The following is a 24,942-nucleotide window of genomic DNA, read 5'->3' as shown; positions in this document are numbered from 1 at the left end:
GGGGGGTCCTGGGGGGCTGCAGGGTTGAGGAGGGGGATTAGCATCCTCTCCCCACACCCCACTCACTGTGGCAGCCACCCCGCTGGTCCAGCCTCACCCTTGGGGACATCCCTGGGGGAAGGGGGAACACACACACACACACACGCGGGGGGGGGGGGGGCGCGACCCCCTCCCTCTCCAGATGCTGCCGTAATCTCCAGCATCCTTAAGGGGATTAGGGGGTTGATCCGGGGGGATGCTGAGGGTTACCGGTGGGTGGAATCTTTTGGGAGGGGGTGGATGGGGGGTGTGTGGAAGCCTTGTAGGGTCGTTCGGGACTTGTAGTCCACCGGGGGGCACCGGCGCCGGTGCCCCCCGGTGGACTACAAGTCCCGAACGACCCCGCAAAGCTGCAAAAACCGGGGGCGCGGGGGGTGGGGGGGGCGAAGCGGGGATGATGTCAGCCTGCGGGGAGCCCCGGCGTGGCCAATGGCGCGGCGGGGCCGGGCCAGCGGCGGCGGCGGGGGCGGCGGCGGCGGCGGCGGTGGCGGCGGCGGCGGCGGCGGCGGCGGCGGCGGCGGCGGTGGTGGCGGCGGCGGCGGGGAGCGCTCGGCGCCCATTCATGATCCAGCGTACGGGGCCGGTGGCCGGGAAAGCGGAGCCGGTGCCCGGTGAAACGGCACCGGTGCCGCCGGTATGGAGACATCGGGGCATCTCCACGATTCGGGCGTGGGGGACCTGGAGGAGGATGGTCGGTGTCCGTGTCCGTTACCGGGGGATGAACGGGCAGCAGCGGCTCCCGCCGCTTTGCCGCCGCTTCAGCACAGCCTGTTGCACTCCTCGCCCGGGTCGTTACGGGCCCCTCCTCCTCCTCCCGCCGCCCCCGCCGCCCTCCACCCTTCCTCCCGCCACGGCAGCCAGCTCAACCTCGGCGACCACCCGACGGGGCCCGGGGGGGGCAGCGGCAAACACCGGCAGCCCAGCCCGCTGGTCCACCGGCGGGACAGCAACCCCTTCACCGAGATCGCCATGAGCTCCTGCAAGTACAGCGGGGGGGTGATGAAGCCCCTCAGCCGCCTCAGCGCATCCCGCAGGAACCTCATCGAGGCCGAACCGGAGGCTCAACCGTTGCAGCTCTTCGGGGCCGGTGGACCCCCGGAGATCGTCGTCTCCCGCGAGGACAACCACGCGCCCCCCGCCCACCGGCCCGCTCGCCCGCCCGCCCGGCCGCCCCCCGCCGCCTTCGCCAAGGGGCCCAAGCGCAAAGCGCAGAACATCGGGTACCGGCTGGGGCACCGCCGGGCGCTTTTCGAGAAGCGCAAGCGCCTCAGCGACTACGCGCTCATCTTCGGCATGTTTGGCATCGTCGTCATGGTCATTGAGACCGAGCTGTCCTGGGGGCTCTACTCCAAGGTAGGGACCAAGTGGGTGGGCGCGGGGCTGGTGGCGCTGGACGGTGCCCGGTGGGGTGAGCGTGGAGACGGTCGCCCCATCTAGGGTTGGCCGGGGACCAATGGTGGGGCCAGGGACCAACGGGGTGACCCGTGGGGACACCGCGGCCGCAGGTGTCAGACAGGGAGAGCGCTGGGCTGGGGGCACCCAGGGCCATGGGGCGGCCGGTGGGTGCTGGGGTGGGTGCTGCACTGGGTCCCGGCGGAGCTGCCCCACGCGCGACCCACCGGGGTCTGCGGTGCCCAGCACCGGCCCGGGGCTGGGTGCTGCTCGAGGCACCATGCCCTCGGTGGTGCGTGGTGCAGCGGAGGCCCCCCTCCCCCCCCCCTCCTCCTCCTCCTCCTCCTCCACACCCCTTTCTTCCATTTTCTTTTTTTTTTTTTTGCAGGACGGTGTCTTTTATTTATAATTCCCCCCCCCCCCCACGCCCCTTCCAGCTCCTGCTCCCGGGCTGCACTGGTTGGCAGCGATATGAATAACTCTTTGTATAGACATCTGTCATGTTATTTATACCTATCCAGAGAGGGGAAGGCATCGGCACCCGCGCCGGCAGGGCGGGCATGGCACCCATGGGCGTCAGCGGGACAGTGCTGCCGAGGGGGCTGGGGGCGGCCGGTGGGGGTCCCCACGCTCCGGTGCCGCCGGCAGAGGGGAAGGAGCGGGGTGGGAAGGGGCTTCTTGCCGCGGGTGGTGGGGAGGGCAGCGGGGGTGGAGGAGGCTGCAGAGCTGGAGCAGGTGGAGGGAGGGAGAGAGGGACGCGGCTGGGGGTCCCGTGGGCGTGGGGGACCCCTCTGTCTCGCCATGGAGGTGCCCGGCTGGTGGCAGGGGGCTCCTGAGCCTCAGCTGCTCGCAGCTGCCGGCGTTGGCAGGAGCGTGGGGGCTGCCGGCAGCGGTTCGCTCCGCAGCCGAGGCAGGGGGATGCCTCGCATCCCTGCCTCCCCCCACGAGGGAGGGGGACGCTTCACTGCCAGAGCCTTTTCCTGGTGGATCCCGCTTGGCTTTGGCAGGAACAAGGCCGAGCCGCCAGCCCCCACCTGTGCCCGCTACCTGTTGCGCCGCGGCCGCCTCGCCGCTGGCTGGGCCTGCGTGCCTGGTGCTGGGGCTGCCGGCTGCCCTCGCCGGGTGCTGGCAGTGCCGCTGCCGCGCTTGCTGCCCCCCCGTGCACCCAGCTGCTGTGCCAGCTGGGAAAGACCCAACCACTGCCCTGTGCCTGCCACCATGCTCGTGCCGATGACCATGGGGTGCAGGGGGGTCCCTGGCTCCCCCTTAGCCGGAGCTGTGACCATGGGCAACTGTTTATAAATCTGCACACACACACCCCCCGCCCCGGCATCCCCGGTGGGAAACTGGAGCTCGCCGTGCCCAAGGGAGCGCCTGGGGCTGGGGTCGGCAGCTGTCGTGCTGGCCGGGGCTGGCGGTGCTGCCGGCCCTGGCGTGGCTCCAGCTCTGCCCCACGCCGCCGCCGCGTGCTCCCCAGGCCGGACGGTGCCGGGGCTGAGCCGGAAAGCCAGGATGCAGCGGGCAGGTTTTGCCGGCTCTTTGCCTGTCCCTCGAGTGTGGGCAGGATGGGGCCTCTCCCAGCACCGATGCTTTCCAGAGCCACCGGCAGCCTGCGCGGCACCGCTGGGGTGAAGCATCCTGCCACCTGCACGGTGTGGGGAGGATGTGGGCCGGGGGTGCTGAGGCGTCACCGCGGTTTGGGCGAGCCCCCCCCCCCCCAGTGTTTTGCCCTGACCGTGGGATCCAGCAGCGGCTTTTCCTGCTGGGTCCCTCTGGACCTGGACCAGTGAACGCGGTGGGTGTGCGGCAGCCTTTGGCAGTACCGCCTGCCGGGAGGGCTGGTGGGTGCCGGTGCTTCGGGCAGGCAGGATTAGTGCCCCTGAGGAGGGTTTATCCGGAGCAGCCTTGGCATGAGCCCTGCCCCGGAGTTTGCCTATTAATAGCCGTTGTTTGGTCCCCGGCACTTCTCTCAGCACCAGCCATTATATCCACACAATTGTGCGGCTGGAGCCAAGTTGTTAACAATGCGCCACCGCCTCCGCGGCAAATAGTCCCTTCTCCACATCTGACTGCCCCGTGGGGCTGGGGAGCACTGGGGAGAGGGAGAGGAGCAGGGCTGAAGGCAGCCTGGGGCACTGGGGAGCAACGGATGGGTGCGGCGAGCCACGAGTGTGCCGGGTCTGGGTGTGCCACGAGTGTACGGGGTCTCGGTGTGCCACGAGTGTGCCAGGTCTGGGTGTGCCACGAGTGTACGGGGTCTCGGTGTGCCACGAGTGTGCCGGGTCTGGGTGTGCCACGAGTGTGCCAGGTCTGGGTGTGCCACGAGTGTGCCAGGTCTGGGTGTGCCACGAGTGTACGGGGTCTCGGTGTGCCACGAGTGTGCCGGGTCTGGGTGTGCCACGAGTGTGCCAGGTCTGGGTGTGCCACGAGTGTGCCGGGTCTGGGTGTGCCACGAGTGTGCCAGGTCTGGGTGTGCCATGAGTGTGCCGGGTTTGGTTGTGCCACGAGTGTGCCGGGTCTGGGTGTGCCACGAGTGTGCCAGGTCTGGGTGTGCCATGAGTGTGCCGGGTTTGGTTGTGCCATGAGTGTGCCGGGTCTGGGTGTGCCACGAGTGTGCCAGGTCTGGGTGTGCCACGAGTGAGCCGGGTCTCAGTATGCCATGAGTGTGTCAGTTCTCGCTGTGCCACAAGTGTGCCAGGTCTGGGTGTGCCACGAGTGTGCCAGGTCTGGGTGTGCCACGAGTGTGCCGGGTCTCAGTGTGCCACGAGTGTGCCAGGTCTGGGTGTGCCACGAGTGTGCCACGAGTGTGCTGGGTCTCAGTATGCCATGAGTGTGTCAGTTCTCGCTGTGCCACAAGTGTGCCAGGTCTGGGTGTGCCACAAGTGTGCTGGGTCTCAGTGAGCCATGAGTGTGCCGGGTTTGGGTATGCTATGAGTGTGCTGGGTCTGGGTGTGCCATGAGTGTGCCACGAGTGTGCCAGTTCTTGGTGCACCACAACTGTGCCGGGTCTGGGTGTGCCACAAGTGTGCCAGGTCTTGGTGTGCCATGCACGTGGCAGGGTCTTGGTGTGCCATGAGTGTGCTGGATCTCACTGTGCCACGAGTGTGCCGGGTCTCGGTGTGCCACGAGTGTGCTGGGTCTCAGTGTGCCACGAGTGTGCCAAGTCTGGGTGTGCCACGAGTGTGCCGGGTCTCAGTGAGCCACGAGTGTGCCGGGTCTTCAGGTGCCAGGTCTCAGTATGCCATGAGCGTGACAGGGTCTTGGTGTGCCATGAGTGTGCGAGATCTGTGTGCCATGAGCTTGGCAAGGTCTCGGTGTGCCATGAGTGTGCCGAATCTTACTGTGCCGCGAGAGTGCCAGGGTCTTGTCTTGCCAGGAGTGTGGCAGATCTCACTGTGCTGCGAGTGTGCTGGGTCTCAGGGTGCTGGGGATGGCGCGGGGGTAGGGATGGGTGCAGTGGCGGGGAAGGTTGGTTTGGTGCTAACACCTTGGCGAGGGCCTGCCGGTGCTCAGCAGGTGCCCCAGCACCAGCGGGGCCAGATCGTGGCTGGCGGCAGCGTGAGGTTGCCAGTGACTGCAATGGGGTCCGGAGGCGAGCCCATGGGAGGGGGCGGTGAATCCTGCTCTTCCCAACGGGGTCCCGGGGAGCAGCCGCCTTGACGACCAGTCAATCAGTGGCTGGTTTAATTTACGTAGAGCTAATTAGCAGGAAGATCTAATTAGACCATCCATTGGGGTGCCATGATCTTGGGCTCACGCTGGATGCGCCGGGGTGTGGATGCTGCACATCTCAATGAGGGGCGGCTCGTAACTACACTTGGCAAAATCAGATTAAAAAAGCATTTTGGCGAAAGGGCCGTGGTGCTGGCGGTGCCATCGCTGCCGTGCCGAGCTGCTCCAGGTGGCAGCTGAAGTGCCGGTGGGGGGGAAGCCGGCACTGGCGGGGGGCAGCATCTCCCTGGAGGCACAGAGCCTGGCATCGCGGCCAGCGCCGGCAGGGTCCTGCGGCCACGTCCCCCCTAACGCCCGCCCTGCTCTTGCTTTGCAGGACTCCATGTTCTCGCTGGCCCTGAAATGCCTTATCAGCCTCTCCACCGTCATCCTGCTGGGCCTCATCATCGCCTACCACACGCGGGAGGTGCAGGTATGTCCCGGTGTCACCGGCGCTGAGCAAGGGGCTGCCAGGGCAGGTGGGCTGCGGGGTTTGCCCATCACCCCGGTGGGATGCGGTACCCGAGCTCGCAGCCTGCATGGAGCCTCCTCCTCCCTCCTCGCTGGGGTCTCAAGGCGGGGCAGCGAGGGGTCTTGGGGAGCAGCGAGGGGTCTCAGGGGTGGTGAGGCCAGGCGCCAGGGGTCTGCCCGGGCACAGGGTGCCGGTGGCTGGGGGAGGCTGCAGCCAGGAAGGGCTCGGACCAGCTGAGGTGCCAAGGAAAGCTGTGAAATCCTTTCTTAATCAGGGCTGCCCACTCTTCCTCTCCGCCTGCCCCAGCTTGGCTGGGAAACGAAAGGGCTCCCAGTTTGCTCAAACGAAAGGGCTCCCAGTTTGCTCAAACGAAGGGGCTCCCAGTTTGCTCAAACGAAGGGGTTCCCAGTTTGCTCAAACGAAAGGGCTCCCAGTTTGCTCCGGGAAGGCTGCGCTTCCCCACAGGATCTGGCTTCGGCGCGATGCCGCTGTGTTCTGGGGCCAGGAGGAAGGGGTTGCTGGGCAGGAGAAGGAGCATCCCGGGAGGGGACGCCAGAGCCCCCTGCCCTGAGCACTCGGTGTGGTGATGGAGCAAAGATCCCACCGCATCCCACCGGAGGCTGGGGGATGGGGCAGTGTGGGGGGCTGGCGGGCACCTCGCTCCCTGCCGGCCCCCGGGAGCCACCCCTCTGGCTCAGCCTGCCTGGCGGTGGGTTGCTCAAAGCAAATATTTGAGAACTCTGCTTTTTGCTGGAATAATATTTACCCTGGGGTGGCGGCGGCTGGGGTCAGCCGGGCGCACCGTGCCCCGACGCTCGCTGGCTTCCTCCGCTTGTTTTTCTTGGGAGCGGGTTGTGCAAACACAGCGTCCACCCGAGCGGTGCATGGGGCTTCCCACCTTTCCCCCTGCTCTGGGCCACGGCAGGAGCCCAAATCCCCGCTGCCATCCCTCTGCGGGGCTCCGGACCCCAGCACCGGTGCTACCCCAGCACCGGTGCCACCGCACCTTGCAGCCCCGGTAGGCGGGCAGGGAAGGGAATGAGATCGGTTTGACTTGATTTGCTCCAGACGAAGCTGGGCTGGCTGCTGATCGCCCTATTATCTCTTAGGTGCTTATAAAGGGATTGCTGATAATCCATCCGGGATGGAAGCGGGGCTGACAGAGCCGTAAATCCTCAGCTCCTCGTCCCTCTTGCTCAGGGGGGGCTGCGCTCGCCCTGCTACGGCACTGCCAGATCCCCCCGGCCTCCAGGAAAGCCTACAGCTGCTTCAGCCTCTTCCCTCAGTATTAATTGCATTAATTGCTGAGTCCTTTGGGACATTTCCAGCTCTTCCTGTGCCTCAGTTTCTCCAGGGCTGGGGCATTGCTGTGCCTGGGGTCCTGGGTGCAGCTCCGGGGGTCATGCCCGTCACCTCGTGTCCCCCCTCTATGGCTGCCTACGCCTGCTGGCACCCGATGGGCTGGTGGCAGGTGCCCGGGGTGTCCCTGTGCCCATCACCCGCCAGCCAGGGCTGCAGGTGAACAAGATCCTCCTGCCTGCCCCGGCTTCCCAGCTCTGCTTTCCGCTGCAAGGCCACGAGCTGCTGCTAATTGCCTGTGTCACTCGCTCTTCGTTAGGCTGAGCGCGTGTGGGGAGCTGCCGGCAGCGCCACCGTGTCCTCACCCTCCCTGTGCCCGCAGCAGGGGCTGGTGGCAGTGGGCTTGGTGCCCTGGAGCTGACTGTGGTAGCACTGGGCTTGGTGCCCTGGATGTGGCTCTGGTCTGGTGGCACCAGACTGGTGGCACTGGGCTTGGTGCCCTGGAGGTGGCTCTGGTCTGGTGGCACCAGACTGGTGGCACTGGGCTTGGTGCCCTGGAGGTGGCTCTGGTCTGGTGGCGCCAGGCTTGGTGCCCTGGAGGTGGCTCTGGGCTGGTGGCGCCAGGCTTGGTGCCCTGGAGGTGGCTCTGGGCTGGTGGCACTGGGCTTGGTGCCCTGGAGGTGGCTCTGGGCTGGTGGCACCAGGTTTGGTGCCCTGGAGGTGGCTCTGGTCTGGTGGTGCCAGGCTCAGTGCCCTGGAGGTGGCTCTGCTCTGCACCCCGGGGCAGGCTCTGCCACGTCACGGTGCCCCAGGGTGGTGCAGAGCGTGCTGTGCCATCCTCTGCCAGCACCACCTTTATTGCCATGTGATGGAGCACGGTGCTGAGGAGGCTGCCACCTCCAGCTAGGGGGTTTGGGGGGGCACAGCCCCCCTCAGCCCTGCCATCGGGGTGCCCAGGGCTCGTTGTGCATTTAGTGAGGTGAAGATTCCCCCCCAGCCCGTGGCTTCTTGGCTTGTGCTTTGCTTGTCTGGAGCTGTGGTAGCCACCACGCTTGCTCCTTCCCCTGCTGGAGCCAGTGCTGGGGATGCTGGGGATGCCCCAGTCGGGTACCACTGGCTTGTGCCGTGGTTTCTATGGAAACCCGCAGTGATGCGCTGCAGGTGCGGGGCTGAGAGTGGCTGGTGCAGGGGGAACCTGCCCAAATCCCACCTTGCTCCTTCCCTTCCCTGACCTGGCCCGTCACAAACCCACACACACACACAGTCAAAAGGCTCCCTGCCTTTTTCCTCTTGCTAATTTGTTTATTTTTAACACCCTTTTCCAGGAAGGAATGGGCTGTCAGCTCGCTAAATGCCTGAGGATCTCCCTTGACAGCTTGGAGCATTTTTATAAACAATTTCTCAAACAAAGCAGCTAAAAGGAGCGGGGCTTTCCAAACAGCCAGGGAGGTGGCCGGGGACGGCCGCGCTGTGAGTCAGTCCCAGTGGCTCTTGCTGTCCTTGGGGAGAGCCCTGCGTGCCATGCCATGCCGTGCCGTGCCAGTGAGGAGCTGGTGCAGGTGCACCGGGGCCTCCGGCAAGGTGGGAGGGTTATTCCCAGATGTTCCCCCCACACCGGCTGGGCTGGAGCGGTCACGAGGGCTCCCGGCCCCTCGGGTGAGCCAGTGTTGCTCCACACTTTGCAGGGTCAAGGACACGCCGGTGACGGTAGTACCGGCTGCCACATCCCCCTTGGATGGCTTCCTGGTGGCATCTTTGCCAAGCGGTGCTTGTGGAGGGGCCCTGAGCACATCCCTGCTGTAGGTGACACTGGTGTCCCCGGCACACCGGGATGAGCCGATGGCAGCCTCAGGATGGACCAGCCCAGGCAGGGTGGGGTGGGTGACCCCTGGGGTCTGGTGGCACCCTGGAGGGGCCAGCCCAAGCTGCCACCCCCTGGCTCCTTGCGGAGACCCCAACTCGTTTGCCGGTGGTAGGAGAGGAGCTGGTACCCAGGATGAACCGGCGGTTGCTATGGCAACTGGATCCCATCGCCGCCAGCAGCCGGGTGCTCTAGCTGTGGCATTCCCTCCCCAAAAGTTGCCCTGGCGCTTGGGGCATGGTGGTGATACTGGTACAGCGCCCGGGGGAGCAAAGGGGCTGGGGTGGCTCATGTTGGCGCTCAGCGGCCCCACGGCTTGTCCATCTGCGGGGGGGGGGGGGGCTGTGGCAGGAGGGGGGCTCCTGCCAGCCGCTGTGGGAGCGGGTTGGAGCGAGCTGTCCCCATGCTGTGCCTGGGCATGTGCTTGAGGCTGGGCACCCTAAAGCTTTCTGGGGTGTCCCCAGCACCATAACTGTCCCCTGGCCACCCAGGCGGAGCAGCCAAGGTGATGGCGAAGGCTGGTTCCCACCTTTTCCATCCCCAGCCCTCCTGCTTGGAGCCATCCCCAGCTCCATGGGGCTCTGGTGTCAGTCCCCCCTGCCACCTCGGGGTGCTGGTGGGGCAGGGCTGGCCGGGGCTACTGGTAACCGTGTGGTTTTGCATCCCGGTAGCTCTTTGTGATCGACAACGGCGCTGACGACTGGCGGATAGCGATGACGTACGAGCGCATCCTCTACATCAGCCTGGAGATGCTGGTTTGTGCCATACACCCCATCCCTGGGGAGTACAAATTTTTCTGGACAGCCCGCCTGGCTTTCTCGTACACGCCTTCACGGGCAGAGGCGGACGTGGACATCATCCTGTCCATCCCCATGTTCCTGCGCCTCTACCTGATTGCTCGGGTGATGCTGCTGCACAGCAAGCTCTTCACCGACGCCTCCTCGCGCAGCATCGGGGCGCTCAACAAGATCAACTTCAACACCCGCTTCGTCATGAAGACCCTCATGACCATCTGCCCTGGGACGGTGCTGCTGGTCTTCAGCATTTCCCTCTGGATCATCGCTGCGTGGACGGTCCGGGTGTGCGAGAGGTGAGAGGGGCTGGGGCTGCTGGGGGGGTTGGGATGCGCGGTGGGGTGGGATTCTCAGCGCAGCTGCTGTGTCCCAGCATCCTGGGGAGGGACGCAGGGATCTGGGGGCTTGGTAGCCATGGATTCCCACCAACGAGCCCCAGTCCTGGGCAGGAGGCAGAGGCAGGGACCGCCCTGTCCTCACACTGCGGTGCCTGGGGACAGGCAGAGTCCCTGTGCGAGGGGACGATGCTCAGTGCCAGCTGGGAGCCCCAGGAGGGTGGGTGGTGGGTATGAGGGGTGGTGGGAGATGGGGGGGCCGTGCATGGGGAGTAGCCAGAGGCGCCGTGAGGCTGGCGAGTGGCAGTGCCTGGCTCGGGCTCTGGCATCGCTGTGAGCGACTGCCATGACAACACCGCGTGGTGACAAACCTACTGCCGGATGGCATCACGCCGGCATTGGTGCGCTCAGTGTTTGGGTTGCTGTGGCGACTGGCCCCGGTGGGTACCGCTCTGCATCCATCTCTTGGAGACACGCTGGCACCCCTCTGTCCCCTGAGGGGAGCTGGGGGGCTGTGGCAGCCCACCCCCAGCCCACCCCAGTGCTATGCCAGGGGGGTTTCTCCCCAGCCACAGCGCACGGTGCCAGCGACACCCATCCATCCCAGGGTAGGGAGGGAAGGTCCCCCCCGGGTGTCCTGTGCCGTGTCCCGGTGTGGGGCCATCCCTGTCCCCCGAGGCCAGCTCTGTGCTGCCATCCAGGCATGGCTCATCTCCCCGGGGGTCCCTCGGAGCCGGGGCTGGTCTGTGGGAACGCACCCAAGGCAATGGGTGCATTATATTTGGTGTCTGTCGATTAGTGAAATCGCTTGAATGCCGAAAGTTCCGGCAGCTTTGTGCCATCTTTGGGACTGAGGTGTGAGGGATCGCGCCTGCCGGCACCCCTGGCTCCCCTGGGACACCCTGCTTCCTTCTGGGTGCCTGCAAGGTGGGAGGAAGGTCAACCCTCCTCCTCTTCCCCAGGGTGGGACCCGTCGCACCGGTCACCCCATGAAGGGGCACTGGAGCAGCTTGAAGGACCAGGGCAGTGGAGCCAAGCAGCACACGGAGATTTTAGGAGCTTTTACAGGCTGTGTTTGCCTTCCTGCCTCCCTTAATGATGCTCTCGGGATGGGTTGGGTAGTTGCTCGCTGCTTAATTGTGTTTAGGAGATTTTTCTTTGTGCCTCCTAAATGGGGAGCGGGCAGACAGGCTCCCAGGGGACACGCAGGGGGGTTGATACTGCACCTGGGGGGCTTAGGCTGGAAAATGCAATCTAAATAAAAAGCCATTAGCAACGACAACAACAACAAAAAAGAAATGACGCAGACAGGGAGCTGCAGATCACCGGCACCGCAGCTGCCGCCATGTCCCTCTGTCTACAGAGCTGGGGGTGCATCGACTGGGGGGGCTGCAGGACATGACGGGGGGTGCATGACCCCTGGGACATGTTTCATTCCTGAGGGATGCATCGTCCCCAGGGCATGCACTGGCCCTGGGTGCCACGCAGTTCCCACAAGGGCCCCCCAGGACGTGTCCCCACCAATGGTTGCTGCACTGGCACTGGAAACCAGTTTGCTGCAGCTTGTGGGACCATTCCCAACCGGCACCTGCAAGGGCTGGGTCGCTCGGACATGGCTGTGCCCCAAGCCATGGTCACTGGGTGCAAGGGTCCCTTCGGCCCCGTGGGCTGCCGCGATGCCGGCGGGCACAGCGTTGCTGCCGGGCATCCTCCTGTGCATGCTGGGGGGCCGCAGCTCTCCGAAGGCAGCGAGTCGCTTAGCAACCTCGCCCGCTCGCCCGGCCGCCGCACAGCGCTGCCTGCGGTGCCAGCAATGCTGCCCTGCCTGCCGACGGCGCGCACGTGTGCTCGCACATGTGCCTGCATGTGCAGGCAGCCCCGCTCCCCGGGGCGAGGGGGCAGCCAGCCCGCAGCCCCCCTGGGTGCTCCCAAAGCCGTGGGGTGGCTTCAGCCCAGCCGGTGCCATGGCATTGCGGCGTGGAGATGCTCTGCTTCATGGTGGCGCGGGACTGGGGCGATGCCCCACTGGTGGAGAGCGGCTGTGCCCTTAGTGGGGGCGGGCGGACAAGGGGGTGATGGAAAACCGGTGCTGGGGTCCCACCGACTGTGGCAGCCCCCGGTGTGAGCGAGCAGCCCCTCTCCCTGCCCACACCACGGGCCGGCCCTCCTGTTTATCGGCTCCTTCTGCTCGAAGTGCTTCTCGGAAGAGAAAATGTCCAGCTTTTCAGCGGCACCGTAACCCCCTTGCCCAGCACAATGCTCCCAGGGTCGTCCCCGCCGCTCAAGAGCTCACATCCTGCGGGCTGGGCTGGACTCAGCCTTTCCCAGGGAAACACGACAGCTGGGACAGGGGATGCGTGCCACTGCCAGCGCCGGGATTTTGGGGAGCCCCCAAAATGTGGCTGCGGTGATGGGCTCTGGCTCCCCTGGCCAGCCCTGCCCAGAGCGCGGCAGCGGCGCTTGTCGTGGCTGAGGGCGCTTCCTCCTGCACCAGGATCTCATTCAATTCTCCAGTTACTTGGGGAGGAAAAACAGTTTGGAAGAGGAGAAAACCCAACTGCTCTGGGAACGAGGAGCTGGGATGAACCAGGGGGGACTGCCAAAAGCTCCATCTGGTTTCCCTCTAATGATTTCTTGAGGAGCCTGGGAGAAGCCTGCGGGGAGAAGGATGCGTGCAGGCAGGAGGGTGACCACACTGCCTGTGGCAAAGCGAAGGTGCCGCCTGCCCCCTGTGCACCCCGAGATTTGGGGCTTAATCCTGCTGCAGGCTGGGCCAGCCCCCGCTCTGGGGCCGGGAGCCAGCGCTGCATCCCCTCGAAGCATCCCCATGCGGCTCAGCTGGGCTTGTGCCGGCTGGGGGAAGCTGGAGGCAGCTGGAGCCCCCAGTTGCGTGTTTGCCGGACGAGCCGCAGCCGGCCGCTGGGCTGGCCAGGGCGGCCACTGACCTCGCAGCGCAGTGGGGACGCGGCCATGGAAAGTTTGCGGCGCCCCCAAAAGCTGCAGCCGCTCCGTGTGTGCTTCGTCTCCAGCGTGCGAGCCGTCCCCCGTCCCCTTCCGAGAGCCAGTGCGTGCCGGAGGCTTGGCAGGATCCAACCGTGGGGGATCTGCCGGGGCCGCTGCCGGCACAGACCCCCGGGGTGGCGCAGGGGGAGTGGGCTCAGCCTGAGCTGTGGCAGCAGGGGGATGCGTAGGAGGCCATCGGCAGCGAGCCGGCGCGGCTGGGGTCCTTGCAGAGCCGCAGCTGTTTCTCCCATCAGCTGGCTCTGGCTGCCACGCCACGTGGCACCGGGGACGCGGGCGGCGGGACCAGGATGTGGTGACAGGTCTGACGGAAAGCAGAAGCCCTTTCCTTTGAGTTTTTGCTGTGATTTTGTCTGTGTGGGTTTTCCCGTGCCAGAAATTGCGCAACCGCCACTGCTACGGGGCATCCTGCCATGTTATTAATCCCTAGTCCCTGTCACACTGCACAGCCTCGTGCCAGGGCAGCCCCCGCGCCCAGGTGCCCCCCACAGCCGTCCCCGTCCCCTGCCGTGATGCTCGCTGATGCCCGCGTCTCCTTGGCAGGTACCACGACCAGCAGGACGTAACCAGCAACTTCCTGGGTGCCATGTGGCTCATCTCCATCACCTTCCTCTCCATCGGCTACGGTGACATGGTCCCGCACACCTACTGCGGGAAGGGGGTCTGCCTGCTCACCGGCATCATGGTAAGCGCCGTGCCAAGCAGGCTGCCGGTCCCGCAGGCTCTGCCTGTCCCCACCGTGGCAGCAGGACCACCGGATTTTAAGGGGGGCCGCTTCCCTGGCTGGCTTGTCCATGCACAAGGCATAATGGCTTCAGCTCCGAGCTCGCGCAGCCTGGAAGCTGACAGAGCTGTAATTGCAATTCCTGTAAGCGCAGTAATTAGCAGAATGTGGCGGTTTGGTTAAGGAGGTGATGGTGCAGGCTGGGCGCGTCCCTGGCGGGTGCTGCAGCCCCACAGGGTGCAGGGTGGGACACCAGCCGGTCCCATGTCCCGCTGTCCCTGCTGGTGAGTTCAGGGTGGATTTGGACCTGCGTTCAGCCAGGAGGGGGGAGCTGGATCGCGGTGGGGTCAGGGATGTCCCCAGGGAGCCCACAAGCATCCCTTGGCCGTCCCTGTTTGCACCACCTGGCTTCTATCGCCTGGAGCGATCCCAAATGCTGCTGGCTCCTGCCGAGAGCTGGGACCAGCTGGGAGCCCTCTGCCCTGCTGTGCTCACGCCGGCATCACCGCGCCACCAGCATCACCGCGGCTTTGTTTCCACATGGCCAAAGGGTCAGTGTCCTCTGGGACCTCCGGCGTCCCCACTCCAAGGCACCCAGGAGATGTCCCGGCTTGTGGGGCTTTCCAGACGGAGCGTCTGGGGACCCTGCGGTCACAGCACCCAGCTCTGTCCTCTTGGCTCCAGCCCCCGGGGATGGAGCTGTCCCCCCCTTCCCAGCTGCGGCCCCCCCGAGCTGGTGCCCGGCACTGGCCAAGCTCGTCTCTGCCGCTTTGCACCCCACAAAGAACCGTCGGCCGAGGCAGCTCCGCTGGTGGGTATTAATTTTATATCATCTGCAAGTCTTTGATCTGTCCCATGTGAGGCTGGGCACCAGCGAGGCTGATGCTGTTGACAGGAGCTAAGTGAGGGAGAAAATCCCTACGGAGTGGGGAGCATGGCGCAGGGGAGCGCCCCCCCCCCGTTCAGCTGAGGGGGGCCCGGTGCCGCAGAGTCCCAGAGCTCCCACCCAGCCAGTGGTTACTCTGAACTGGGACACCATCTGGCAAAGCATTACCCCCTCCCAGCAGCACAGCCCCCCTGCTGCCAGCACTGGGGACCCCCATCACTGCCAGGGCTTGGGGGTGGGGGGGGTGTCCCCGAGCCACAGTGCCAGGAGCAGCCGCTCCACTGGGAAAAGTGGTGGGAGCTGAGAGCACGTGGTGGGACCTTCAGGGATGCTAAAGGCTTCGGCTCAGAGCATGGTGTTAATTAATGACTCTTTAATAAATTAAAGAGTGCTTGCCAGGGTGGTGGGCCTCTGCCAGAGTGCCGGGAGGGGGGTGGCTCAGCTGGAGGGGGCAGCAGCAGGAGTCCCCCAGGGAGCAGAGCCTTGGCACCTCCGCTCTCCAAAGCCCAACCAGCGCTGGAGCCAGCGGCTGCTGCGCAGATCCAGCCCTAATCGCCGGGATAAGCGACCTCCCAGCTGTCGCTGTTGGGGCATGTGGCGATTCAGGGGGTCCCGATCTGGGGGTCCCCTTCTCTGCTTCCCCCCCCCAGGTGCTTCCCCACTTGTTCTCCCACCCTGGACCCCTCCTGGCAGCGGGGAGCTCCTCATCCCGCAGGGCACTGCGGGGAGGCACCCATTTCTAACGGGTGTAGGGGTGACAAGGACTCACTGCTGATCACCGCTGACCTCCTTAATCAGCCCCAGCCCCTCCTGTTAATTACCCAGCACATCATCAGCTGCTCAAGGACACCCAGGCTCTCTGTTATCTTCTCATTAGGATAACGTGGGGGGGGGGGGAACACGGAGCTTTAGTTAATTAGGGGGTTGCGGTGGTGAGGGTGGGAGTGCTGCTGTCGCACGAGGGTGCTGGAGGGTGACAAGCTGTTTCTCTGACTCATGTCCCCACGCAGGGTGCTGGCTGCACGGCGCTGGTGGTGGCGGTGGTGGCCAGGAAGCTGGAGCTCACCAAAGCCGAGAAGCACGTTCACAACTTCATGATGGACACGCAGCTGACGAAGCGGGTAAGGTGCCGTGGCGGGGGCTGGGGGTACCACAGGGGGGGAGAGGAAGGTGTCGGCACTGCTGTGTGCCAGTTCAGTGGCACTGTGGTGGGGGAGGGTGTCCGAGCACCTCGGATGCTGTGCTGGAAGCAAACAGCACCAGCTCTGTACCAGGGATTGAGGTGATGCAGGATGCTCAGCCACACCCCTGAGAGGAAAATCTTGGGGGGTGTTTCCCCACCCACCCCACCCCCCGAGAGGATTCAGACTCCCCCCTTTTGCGGAGCATGAGCTCATTTAGCTCGGTGTCAGGAAGACAACCAGATTTTGGTGATTCAGCACCTCGTCTGTGCCGGGAGGCTCCCGTGGTTTCCAACCCCAAGGAGGGACGTGGGATGCTGCGGCTGTGGTCGGGGGTCTGTGGGTTCGCTGGTTGTGTCGGGGTCTGGTGTCCCATCCCCGGCAGCATGGGGGGGGCTGCAGGAGGTCTCTGGTCTCAGCAAAGCGCTGGTGACAGGAGCCGTGTTTTATATAGGGCACGGTGGCAAGGTAAGCATTGGCGCAGCCCTTGGAATGGCAGTGTCCCAGTGCTGGGATGTGGCCAGGCCACCCCACGTCACCCCAGAGAGCAGAGCCACATGCCAGCAGGAGCCCTGATGGCCTGGTGGTGGTCGGGGGCCCCAGCATGGCTGGGCCAGGAAAGCAAAGTGTGGATCTGCAGGCTCCGTGCCAGGCAGGGGCAGCCAGCTCCTCCTGGAGTGAGTGGCGGAGCCTGTGGAAACCACATCCCTGTGCTGGTAACCCGTCCAGGGCCTGCCAAGAGTGGCAGATGGATGTGGGAATGGAGAAAAACCTGGGCATTTTTTTTTTTCTCTAAAGGCTTAGGATTCAGTTTGGCACAGGGGTGAGGAGACTGGTGGCAGAGCGTCGGTGCAGGGTGGGAGGGGGACGCAGGTGCTTGGGGGGCTGAGACCCGCTGCTCAGGGCGGGCGGCTCTGCTGGCCCTTGCTCCCGTTGGAGCCACCCGTGATCCCTCACGAAGCTGCAGGACAGCGTGCGGGAGCGGAGCCGAGCACCTCGCTCCGGCTGGGGCCAGTCAACGCTCTCGCAGCCACGGCTCATGCACCGGTGGCTGGTGGCGGAGCCAGCCCGACGTCTCCCTGAAATCCTGTGTGCCGGTGCAGCTGGGGCCGGTGACCTGCAGCCAAGTCTCCTCTTGCAGATCAAGAACGCGGCAGCCAACGTCCTGCGGGAAACGTGGCTCATCTACAAGCACACCAAGCTGCTGAAGAAGATCGACCACGCTAAAGTCAGGAAGCACCAGAGGAAATTCCTACAAGCCATTCACCAGTAAGGGGCCGCGCACCGGGCTGGGTGGGATGCTGATCTCCAGCCCAAGGGAGCGGGGTCTGGCCCCTGGCAGGGACGTGGGGACAATTTCCCGTTGCCTGGGGTGCGGTTTGTAATTGGGGAGGGGGTGCAGCTGCGTTGCTCTTTCCTTCTCCCCAGGTTGCGGAGCGTGAAGATGGAGCAGAGGAAGCTGAGCGACCAAGCCAACACCCTGGTGGACCTCTCGAAGGCAAGTCCCCCCACGGTGACCGCTCGGCTCGGCCAGGCTGTCCGCCTGTTTCTCTTCACTCATAAAGCCTCGAGCGGACCCGGCTGACCGTGGAATGTTCCGGCTCGCTGGATGTCAGCTGGGAATAGCTGCTGTGGGCTGGCTGCCCTTGCAAGGCAGGAGGCGAAACGCAGCCCCAAGCCAGGGGCTGCTGGGGTCCAGGAAAGGGGTTTGCTCCCTGCACCCCTTTTTGCAGCCCAAACCGGGGGTACAGTTGCTCCGCAGCACCGGGCTGGCTGCCCCTGGCCCCTCCGCCTGCACAGAGGCAGTTTCCTCGTTTTGGTGTCCCAGGGCATGACAAGCTGCGGTCACAGTGGGCTGCGGTGGGGCAGCTCTCGGGGCATTGCTTACGGCAAGGGGCTAAAGGACTCTGCGGCAGTGGCACTAACCCTTCCGGCCATGGCACTAACCCCTCTGCTGTCCCCTCTGTCCCCTTCCCCAGATGCAGAACGTGATGTACGACCTCATCACCGAGCTCAACGACCGCAGCGAGGACCTGGAGAAGCAGATCAGCAGCCTGGAGTCCAAGCTGGAGCAGCTCAGCGCCAGCTTCAACTCCCTGCCCCTGCTGATGGCTGACATGCTGCGCCAGCAGCAGCAGCGCCTGCTCGCCGCCGTCTTGGAGGCGCGGGGGGTCAGCGTGCCGGTGGGCACCCCACAAACTCCTCTCTCTGAGAGCCCCATCGGGGTCAGCTCCACCTCCTTCCCCACCCCTTACACGAGCTCAAGCAGCTGCTAAAACCGCAGCCCCTCAGCCCCCCAGGGATAGGGGAAGCGTTTCCGCGCAGGTCCCGAGGTCTCCATGGATTTTCTTCTGGTCCTCGATCCACTGCGGGACCCTTCGGCCGGAGCCGGTGGGACCAGCAGTGCCAAGCGCTGCTCGGAGCTTTGCCAACGCCTTGGTATCGGGAATCGCATCCCCGTTCAGGTGCCTCTACACGTGGTGAAGGAAGGGGATGGGAGGCGACGCCTCGGGCCAGCCCGCGCCATGGCGTCCGGTGGTGTCCGGAAAACCCACGCTCAATCTCAGGTCTTCACATTTGAAAACAAAACAAAACAACAAGTCAGAAGCACTGAAGCAACGGAGACGCCGGAGGGAGAGTTTCCCCCCCCAGCCCTGCGTGGACCCCACCAGGGGCCGGGGCGCTCCCCTCGCCCCCTGCCCCTCTCACCGGTGCAAAGCCCCGCCGGGCAGATGCCAACGTGGTGGTTTCTCGCACAGGCTCTGACCTACGCTGCCCACGCTCCATCCCATCTCCCTACCAGGACCCCCACGCCACCCCCCTTGCATTGCTGGGTGGGTGCCACTGTCTGGCTGTAACGTGCCCGGGGATTTCTCTGGAGCCGTGAGTGTTTTCTGCCTGGGCAGAGCGAGGGATGCTTCTTGTCTTCTGGTCCTCAGTGTCATCTTCTGCCTGGAGACACGTGCCGGTGCCGGGAAAGCAGTGCCTAAAGCGTGTGGGGCCGCGGGGCCGGGCAGGGATGTGGCAGTGGCCGATGACGGGGCTGGCGGGCCAGCCCAGGTGCCGGGGTGGTCTCCAGGTGCTCACATCGCCGCCCACCCAGGAGTTGTGTCCCCCCCCCCCAGCATTTTGGGAAGCCAGCGGGCTCTTTGCGCCGGAGGAAAAAACCCATCAGCTACAACTGCCTCCGCTCGATGCTCGAGCCCAGCAGGCAGCTCTGAATCCACCGGGATCGCTGAATCCACCGGGATCGCTGGCCACTGATGTGGTCACGGGGGCAGGCGCTTCATCTGTTTAAAACAAAGCCCATCACCTTTGTGCCGCTTCTGCTGGGTTTGGTGGGGATCAGCAGCACCAGCCGGCGCTGTGCCGGCGCTCAGCATTAGCCGCTGCCCGCGCCTGCCAAAGCGCAGCCCCGCAGGTTCCTTTCGCTTGGTGTTTTTCAGTGCCGGCGTTCAGCTCCCTGAGGTACCCTCGGCATCACCTGGCTCCTTCTGGAACCAGCCTTTTTCTGTTCTGCTTTCACCATTTCCCCCTTTCCCCCCCTCCCAGTTCTGCCCTGGGGTCGTGGTGGGGCTCTGCTGAGTCCCTGCGTGGAGCCCTGCTGGGCTCCGGCTTTGGGGCTGGTGTTTGCTGCTTTCAATGAAAACTCAGCAGAGGCTATTTATATATTTTTAAACAGATGAAGTAACCGTGTAATTACTCCACGATATTAATTACACCTCACCCAGCAGTGTCAGTAATTGTAATCAAAGTCACTGTGTTATTCCAGGTATACTCAGCCTGTAATCTTCTCCTTTGTAACTCTTTCCCTTCCATAAATAACGCTGGATTTTGCGCGCACGTAGGCAGGGACGTACCAGCCCGATGCCGAGGAATTTCTGTGCAAAACTCCACTTGCCACTGGTGGTAGGTGGTTTACTCCTCGTGCCCTGCAATTAAAGTTACGTAGAAAACAAGCAGGAGTTAGCGAGGAGCGCTCCCCCCTCCCTCCCGCTGGCCCCAGCGAGCGGCAGGAGGAGGAGGAGGAGGAGGAAGGTTGCAAGGCGGCAGCGGGGGTGCTGCAAAATGAGCTGCCGGTGCTGCAGAGGTGGTGGCGTCGAGCGCGTTGGTAGCAGGGCCGTGAGCCGTGGCCGTTGCATTAGAGGAGGGGCACAGCGCCGGCTGCCAGCCTGTCCTGGTCCTCAGCCAACAGGAGACCCTCAGCTTCTGGGCATGAGCTGCTCTTTCCCTCTTCCAAGCTCTTCTCATTAGTGTAATTGCGGGGGGGTGGGGGGGTGGGCAGGATGGCTGGGAGAATGCTGCTGTCTGGGCAGGCCCCCAAGGTCTATTCTGTTCCCCGCGTGCCTCGGGTGACCCTCAGCCCTACCTCCCCGGCAGGAGAAGCTTCTGCCCAGCTCTTCGAGGAGGTTTCCGGCGTGGTGATGGAGAAGAGGTTGCAAATCCTGAGAATGAGCTTGAGACGCAGCATCTCCACTGGTCTGCAGGCAGCCAGCAGAGAAAAAGGGTCCCGCGCTCCCCCGGGGCTCATGGGGTGAGCTGCAGCCATGCATCGCGGGCGTCGGAGAGCTGGAGGAAGCGTTGGTGCTTGAGAATCAAGGCGGCCAGTGGGAACCTCCTTATGGGCTAATGATCCGGTCTGTGAAATCAAACCAAGGCAAGAGCAGGCGCTGTCGGCTTGCTGGACCCCGGGGCGCTGCCGGGGAGCAAGGGGCTGGGGGTGAGAGCGTCAGGATCGCGGCCGGAGCAAGAGATCCTTGTCCTGGGACAAAGGCAAGGATCTGCTTCAGCGGGATTGCAAGAGGGCTGACGGGAGCCAGGCTGGGGCGGTGGGATCTCTGCACCCCACACCCTGCATCCCCCAGCCTCGCCCCTGCCCCACCTGCACCCCAAACAACCCCTCTGCCTGAGACCTTGCAGCCCTGGGTCTGCACCCTATGCTCTGTGCCTCGCATCCTGCATCCTGCGCACCCCTGCCCCCCCATCCTGCATCCTGCGCACTCCTGCACCCCGTATCCCACCTCCTGCATCCTGCACCCCCCATCCCACACCCTGAGTATCCCAGCACCCACATCCCACCTCCTGCATCCCTGCACCCCCAATCCCTCCTCCTGCATCCCTGCACCCCCATCCCACACCCTGAGCATCCCTGCGCCCCCATCCCACCTCCTGCACCCCCCATCCCACACCCTGAGCATCCCATGCACCCTGCAGCACCCATTCTGTACCCCATCCTTCTCCCTGCCCCCCACCCTTTGCACCCCCATACTGTACCCACACTCCTGCCAGTGCTTCAACACCGGTACTGGTAGCCCTGACCCATCGCCCCAAGCACCAGGCTCACCAGACCCCACCGAGGCCGGCACCGGGACTAGCCCACCACCCAGCCCTGCTGCTGGGACCAGGGAGCTGCCCCGAGGCCACAGTGAGGGCAGATATCGGGGGGAGTCCCCAGCACAGCCCAGCCCGTGGTACCCCTGATGCTGGGGGGCTCTGAGCCGGGGGTGCTGCTGCCCTGCTCCCTGCGAGCCACTCGTGGCCACCAGCAGTCGAGCAGCCTTGGTACAGGCAGCAGCCCTCCCAGTCAAGCCCAGCTGGTTGCTGGAGCTGGAGTTTCTCCTCCTGGCAAGGGGCTGGCAGCTCTCCGGTAAACGGCTCCGGTAAACACTCCCCAGCTGGTGCTGCCTGCACCCCTGAGAACATCGTTGTGGAGTCCTGCAGCCCAAAAGGCCCCGAGACAAGCAGAGAGAAAAGCTGGGACCAGCGACCCGGGGGGAGGAAAAGCACAAGAACAAAACTGCGCCGCAGAGTTATAATCCCAAAGAGATGCCAACCTCCCGCATCCGACCCCACGCGTCAACGGGGCTGAACCCCAAAGCCCCTCCAGGACCCACCTAACCACAGCCAGTCTCATTTTCGGCACAGCCTCGGCGTATTTTGTTGTTTTTGGGGGGTTTTTTTTGGCTCCACGAACCTCCTCCCTGCGCCGCCTGCGAGGAAACGTGCTAGAAAGCCCCGAAAATTATCCTGTCCTCTCTGCAAACTCACAGACGTTTCTGTCCAGACTTAAGGAGCTTCGACCTGGGTTTGCATCTTGCCTCTGTACCGCTCGCTTCTTTTTTAACAATAGGGGAAAGCATAATAGTTTATTTTAACTATGAAATATATTGCTATATTATAAAGGTTATTGTAACTTTCAATTATGGTTTTGTACCCGACCCAGCTGTCGGCAGGCAGCGACGCCAGCCTGCTGCCCAAAATGTCTGTTTCTGAGTACAGTCGCTGCTCCCGGTGAGGACAGAAGATGGGGTGGCAGAGGAGGGGCGCAGGACCCCAGGCACGAAAGGCTCCCCATGCTCCTTATCCCTTATTCCCCCCCAGGCAGTCATTCCCAACGCCTGGATGCTGGCCTTTAGCAGGTCCAGATCCACATAGCCCGATGGCATCAGAGCTCTGCTTCTCCCTAGGGAAAGGTCTGCCCTCCTGCTTTTCTCCCGGGGTCCCAGCGGTTTCTGGAAAGCCATTCCCCATCCAGGTGGTCTTCAGCTGAAGGAGGGACCCAGCTCCCCAGCACCAGCTGTGCAAGAGCCGAAATTCCCTTTTTTCCCCCCAGGATGGAGGCTCTTGTGGAAGGAGCAGTGCGGGGCGTGCTGCCTCCCTCCTCCAGCTGGACTTTGGGCACGTTTTGGCTCAGCACAGGCAGGATCCAGGCAGGCTTAAAACTAGGGAATCACTTGTGCCTAGGAAAGGGTGAGGGTGGAAGCATACTCCTCCCTGGCAAAGCTGGTCTGTGCCATGCCAGCTGCCGAAACACGCTGCTCCGCGTTCGGCCCGGGGACCTGCAGGCAGGATTGTTCGTGCCGGCTTCGGCTCCGGAGCCGTGGAGCCGGGCGGCGCGGGATTTGCTGGATGGAGGCAGGCAGAAGCAGCATGCTCGCTTTTTCTTCTCAGGTCAACACCTCATTTCTGGGATGGGGGTAAGGTCAGACCTGCCCCGGCGACCTGCACCGCTGCAGGCAAGGGCTGCGTTCCTAGGAGGGATCCCGCTTTCCTGGGGTGAATCTCCCTGAGGGAACGCAGTGTCCGGTTTGGGCTCCATGCCCTGCCCTGGGGAGCTGCAGCTTTGGCTCCCTTCAGCCTCTGGCTGTGATGGTGCAGGATGAAGCCCTGAGCATGAAAGAGAAGCGGGATGAGCTTGCCAGGACCGCTCCATCCCAGCTGTCCAGCTGAAGTGCTCCTCCAGCCTCCAGGAGCATCTCTCCCTTACCTCCAGCCCCTGGGCTGCTGGACCCGATGCCCTTTGGATCAGGATCTGTGGGCAAAGAAGTTTGAAAATGTTCTTCGACAGCCCTCCCACTCCTTCCCGGCCAGTCTTCCCCCTGGAGCGTGATGACGTTCGGGAATGAGCAGCGCCTACGGGACCAATTCCTGCTGCTTTTGCCCAGGGAAAGCCTAAAAGCCCCCGGACTGGCTCTTCCCCATCAGAGGCGCAGTCACTGCCGTGTTGTCACCGTTATCACCGTTATCACTGTCGCAGCTGGCCTGGCCTGACCCTCCCAGGCCAGTTATCCCAGTAGGGTCAGGTCCTGGCAGCAATGAGCTCCAGTGGTTCCTTGCTGGTGCCCGGATTCGAGATCCCCCTGCAGAAACCAGCCGGCAGGCGGTGGCTGCCCAGGATTGCCTGGCTGGGGGCTGCTCCTGCCCCACACATTTGCCCCCACTTGTGGGGGTGGTTGTTAGAGGCAGCTTCCCCTCGCTGGGACACACTGGGACCAGTGAGGGGGTTCATAGCTCTGCCAGAGGAGAGGGGCTGGTTCCCCTGGGAGAGCAGGGCTGAGCCTCCTCTGCTGCCGGCTGGGGGGTGCCTGGGGATTTTGAGGGTACTTGCCCCTCCGCACTGCTCTTCCTCGGGCTTCTCCTGCCCAGCACCTCCCAGCCAGCTCAGAGACATGTGTGATGGCCACCAGGTAGGTTTGCTGGGGGAGGGGAAGGTGATTCCCCAGCTGTTTGACAAGGGGAAGGTGCTGCTGCAAGGCTCTGCACTAGTCCCAGCTTCTCCTCTCCTGGCTCTGAGCTCCCTCCCAAAGCCACCTGGAGGGTCCGGGGTGGCAGAGAGGGGCTTTTGCAGGGGAGAGGAAAAGCTGCTGTGTGGGATTAGTCATTTCCCTGTGGGATGAGCCACCTCGGAGCCCCGTGGGGCACCCAGTGGGTGCTCTTGGCCAGGGGCTCCGGTGCTGCGGGCGCTGCGAGACATGCGCCCACTTCTGCTCCTTCTGCCCTAAGTGTTCTTCCCCCCCGTGCTGAGGTCTCAGCACACCCTGGCTTGCCAACGCGCTTCCCGGCAGGAGCCGCTTGCGTGTCTCTGTGGTCAGGATCAGGCTCCGGGCTTACATCCCTCCTTCTGCTCCGATCTCCCGGCCGGGGGGACGGAACTGGGGACTGGCCGGTCCCCACAGCATTGCCATAAACCCAAGCTGTACCCAGAAACAGGCATGTTTTAAACTATGGCTTTAACCTGTTCACTGTAAAAAGTGCCTTGGACTTTAATCTGAAGAGGTCAGTATCTATAAATATTTACCTGTGCGGGTGTGTAAGTATGCAGCTATCTGTGTATAGTTACACACACAAATATATGATATATACGTACATCTAGAAACGCTTCTGACCCCTCTGTTCGGCTGGTCTCGGGAGCTCTCTTCTTTCTGCTGCTGGGGTCGGGATCGGGATGCGGAGTGATGCTGGCGGCATTTGCCATGGTTACACCTTCACCTGTGAGGGTCCTGCTCGGTGTGGGGGTCCCACCAGTGGTGCTGAGCTCCCGGCCCCCCCCAGGAAGCAGCTCTGTGCCCCTCAGGGCCCGTCTGTGTGCTGTGGGGAGACCCCGGTGAGGGGGAAGCACCCCAGTCCCTTGCGTTGGGGTGATGCTGGGGCTGGGGTAACGTGTCTGGACCCCCTGCGCTCGCTGTGCCGGGAGCTGCTGGGTGCTTTGTAAAACCACGTGCCCTGATTGCTGCCCCTCCAGAGCCCCCAGCTCCCAGGCTTGACGTGAGCAGCGAGGTGTTTTCCAGCCACCTGCTCCCAAAAGGGCTTTTTGGAAGGGAGTCGGGGTTCCCTTGCGCTCGGGCTGTGGCTCAGGGCCGGAGCAGGGATGCTCGGTGGCACGGCTGATGCCCTTCCCTCCAGCTCTGTGCCGAGGATCCCTGAGGATTTCCCTCCCACTTACCCCA

At 64.0% G+C, this 24,942-nt stretch overlaps 1 protein-coding gene across 2 annotated transcripts; it reads left to right on the top strand.

Annotated features, from left to right (window-relative positions):
* The first annotated feature begins 534 nt into the window (after nt 1-534).
* KCNN3 (potassium calcium-activated channel subfamily N member 3) lies at nt 535-21,900 on the top strand. Of its 2 annotated transcripts, XM_005434656.3 has the most exons (8): nt 535-1,392; nt 5,480-5,575; nt 9,446-9,864; nt 13,468-13,609; nt 15,545-15,655; nt 16,857-16,984; nt 17,144-17,213; nt 17,695-21,900. In XM_005434656.3, exons 1-8 carry the CDS (start codon nt 676-678, stop codon nt 17,989-17,991), a joined length of 1,980 nt encoding a protein of 659 aa, XP_005434713.3. In that variant the 5' UTR covers nt 535-675; the 3' UTR covers nt 17,992-21,900. The 2 variants fall into 2 exon arrangements, with proteins under 2 accessions (XP_005434713.3, XP_027654661.2); XM_027798860.2 differs by lacking the exons at nt 535-1,392; nt 5,480-5,575 and adding an exon at nt 6,381-6,632.
* The last annotated feature ends 3,042 nt before the right edge of the window (nt 21,901-24,942 follow it).

Source organism: Falco cherrug, chromosome 19 (assembly GCF_023634085.1).
Source record: "Falco cherrug isolate bFalChe1 chromosome 19, bFalChe1.pri, whole genome shotgun sequence".
Lineage (NCBI taxonomy): Eukaryota > Metazoa > Chordata > Aves > Falconiformes > Falconidae > Falco > Falco cherrug.
Note: the sequence above shows the minus strand (reverse complement) of the source record. Positions and strands in the feature narration are given on the sequence as shown.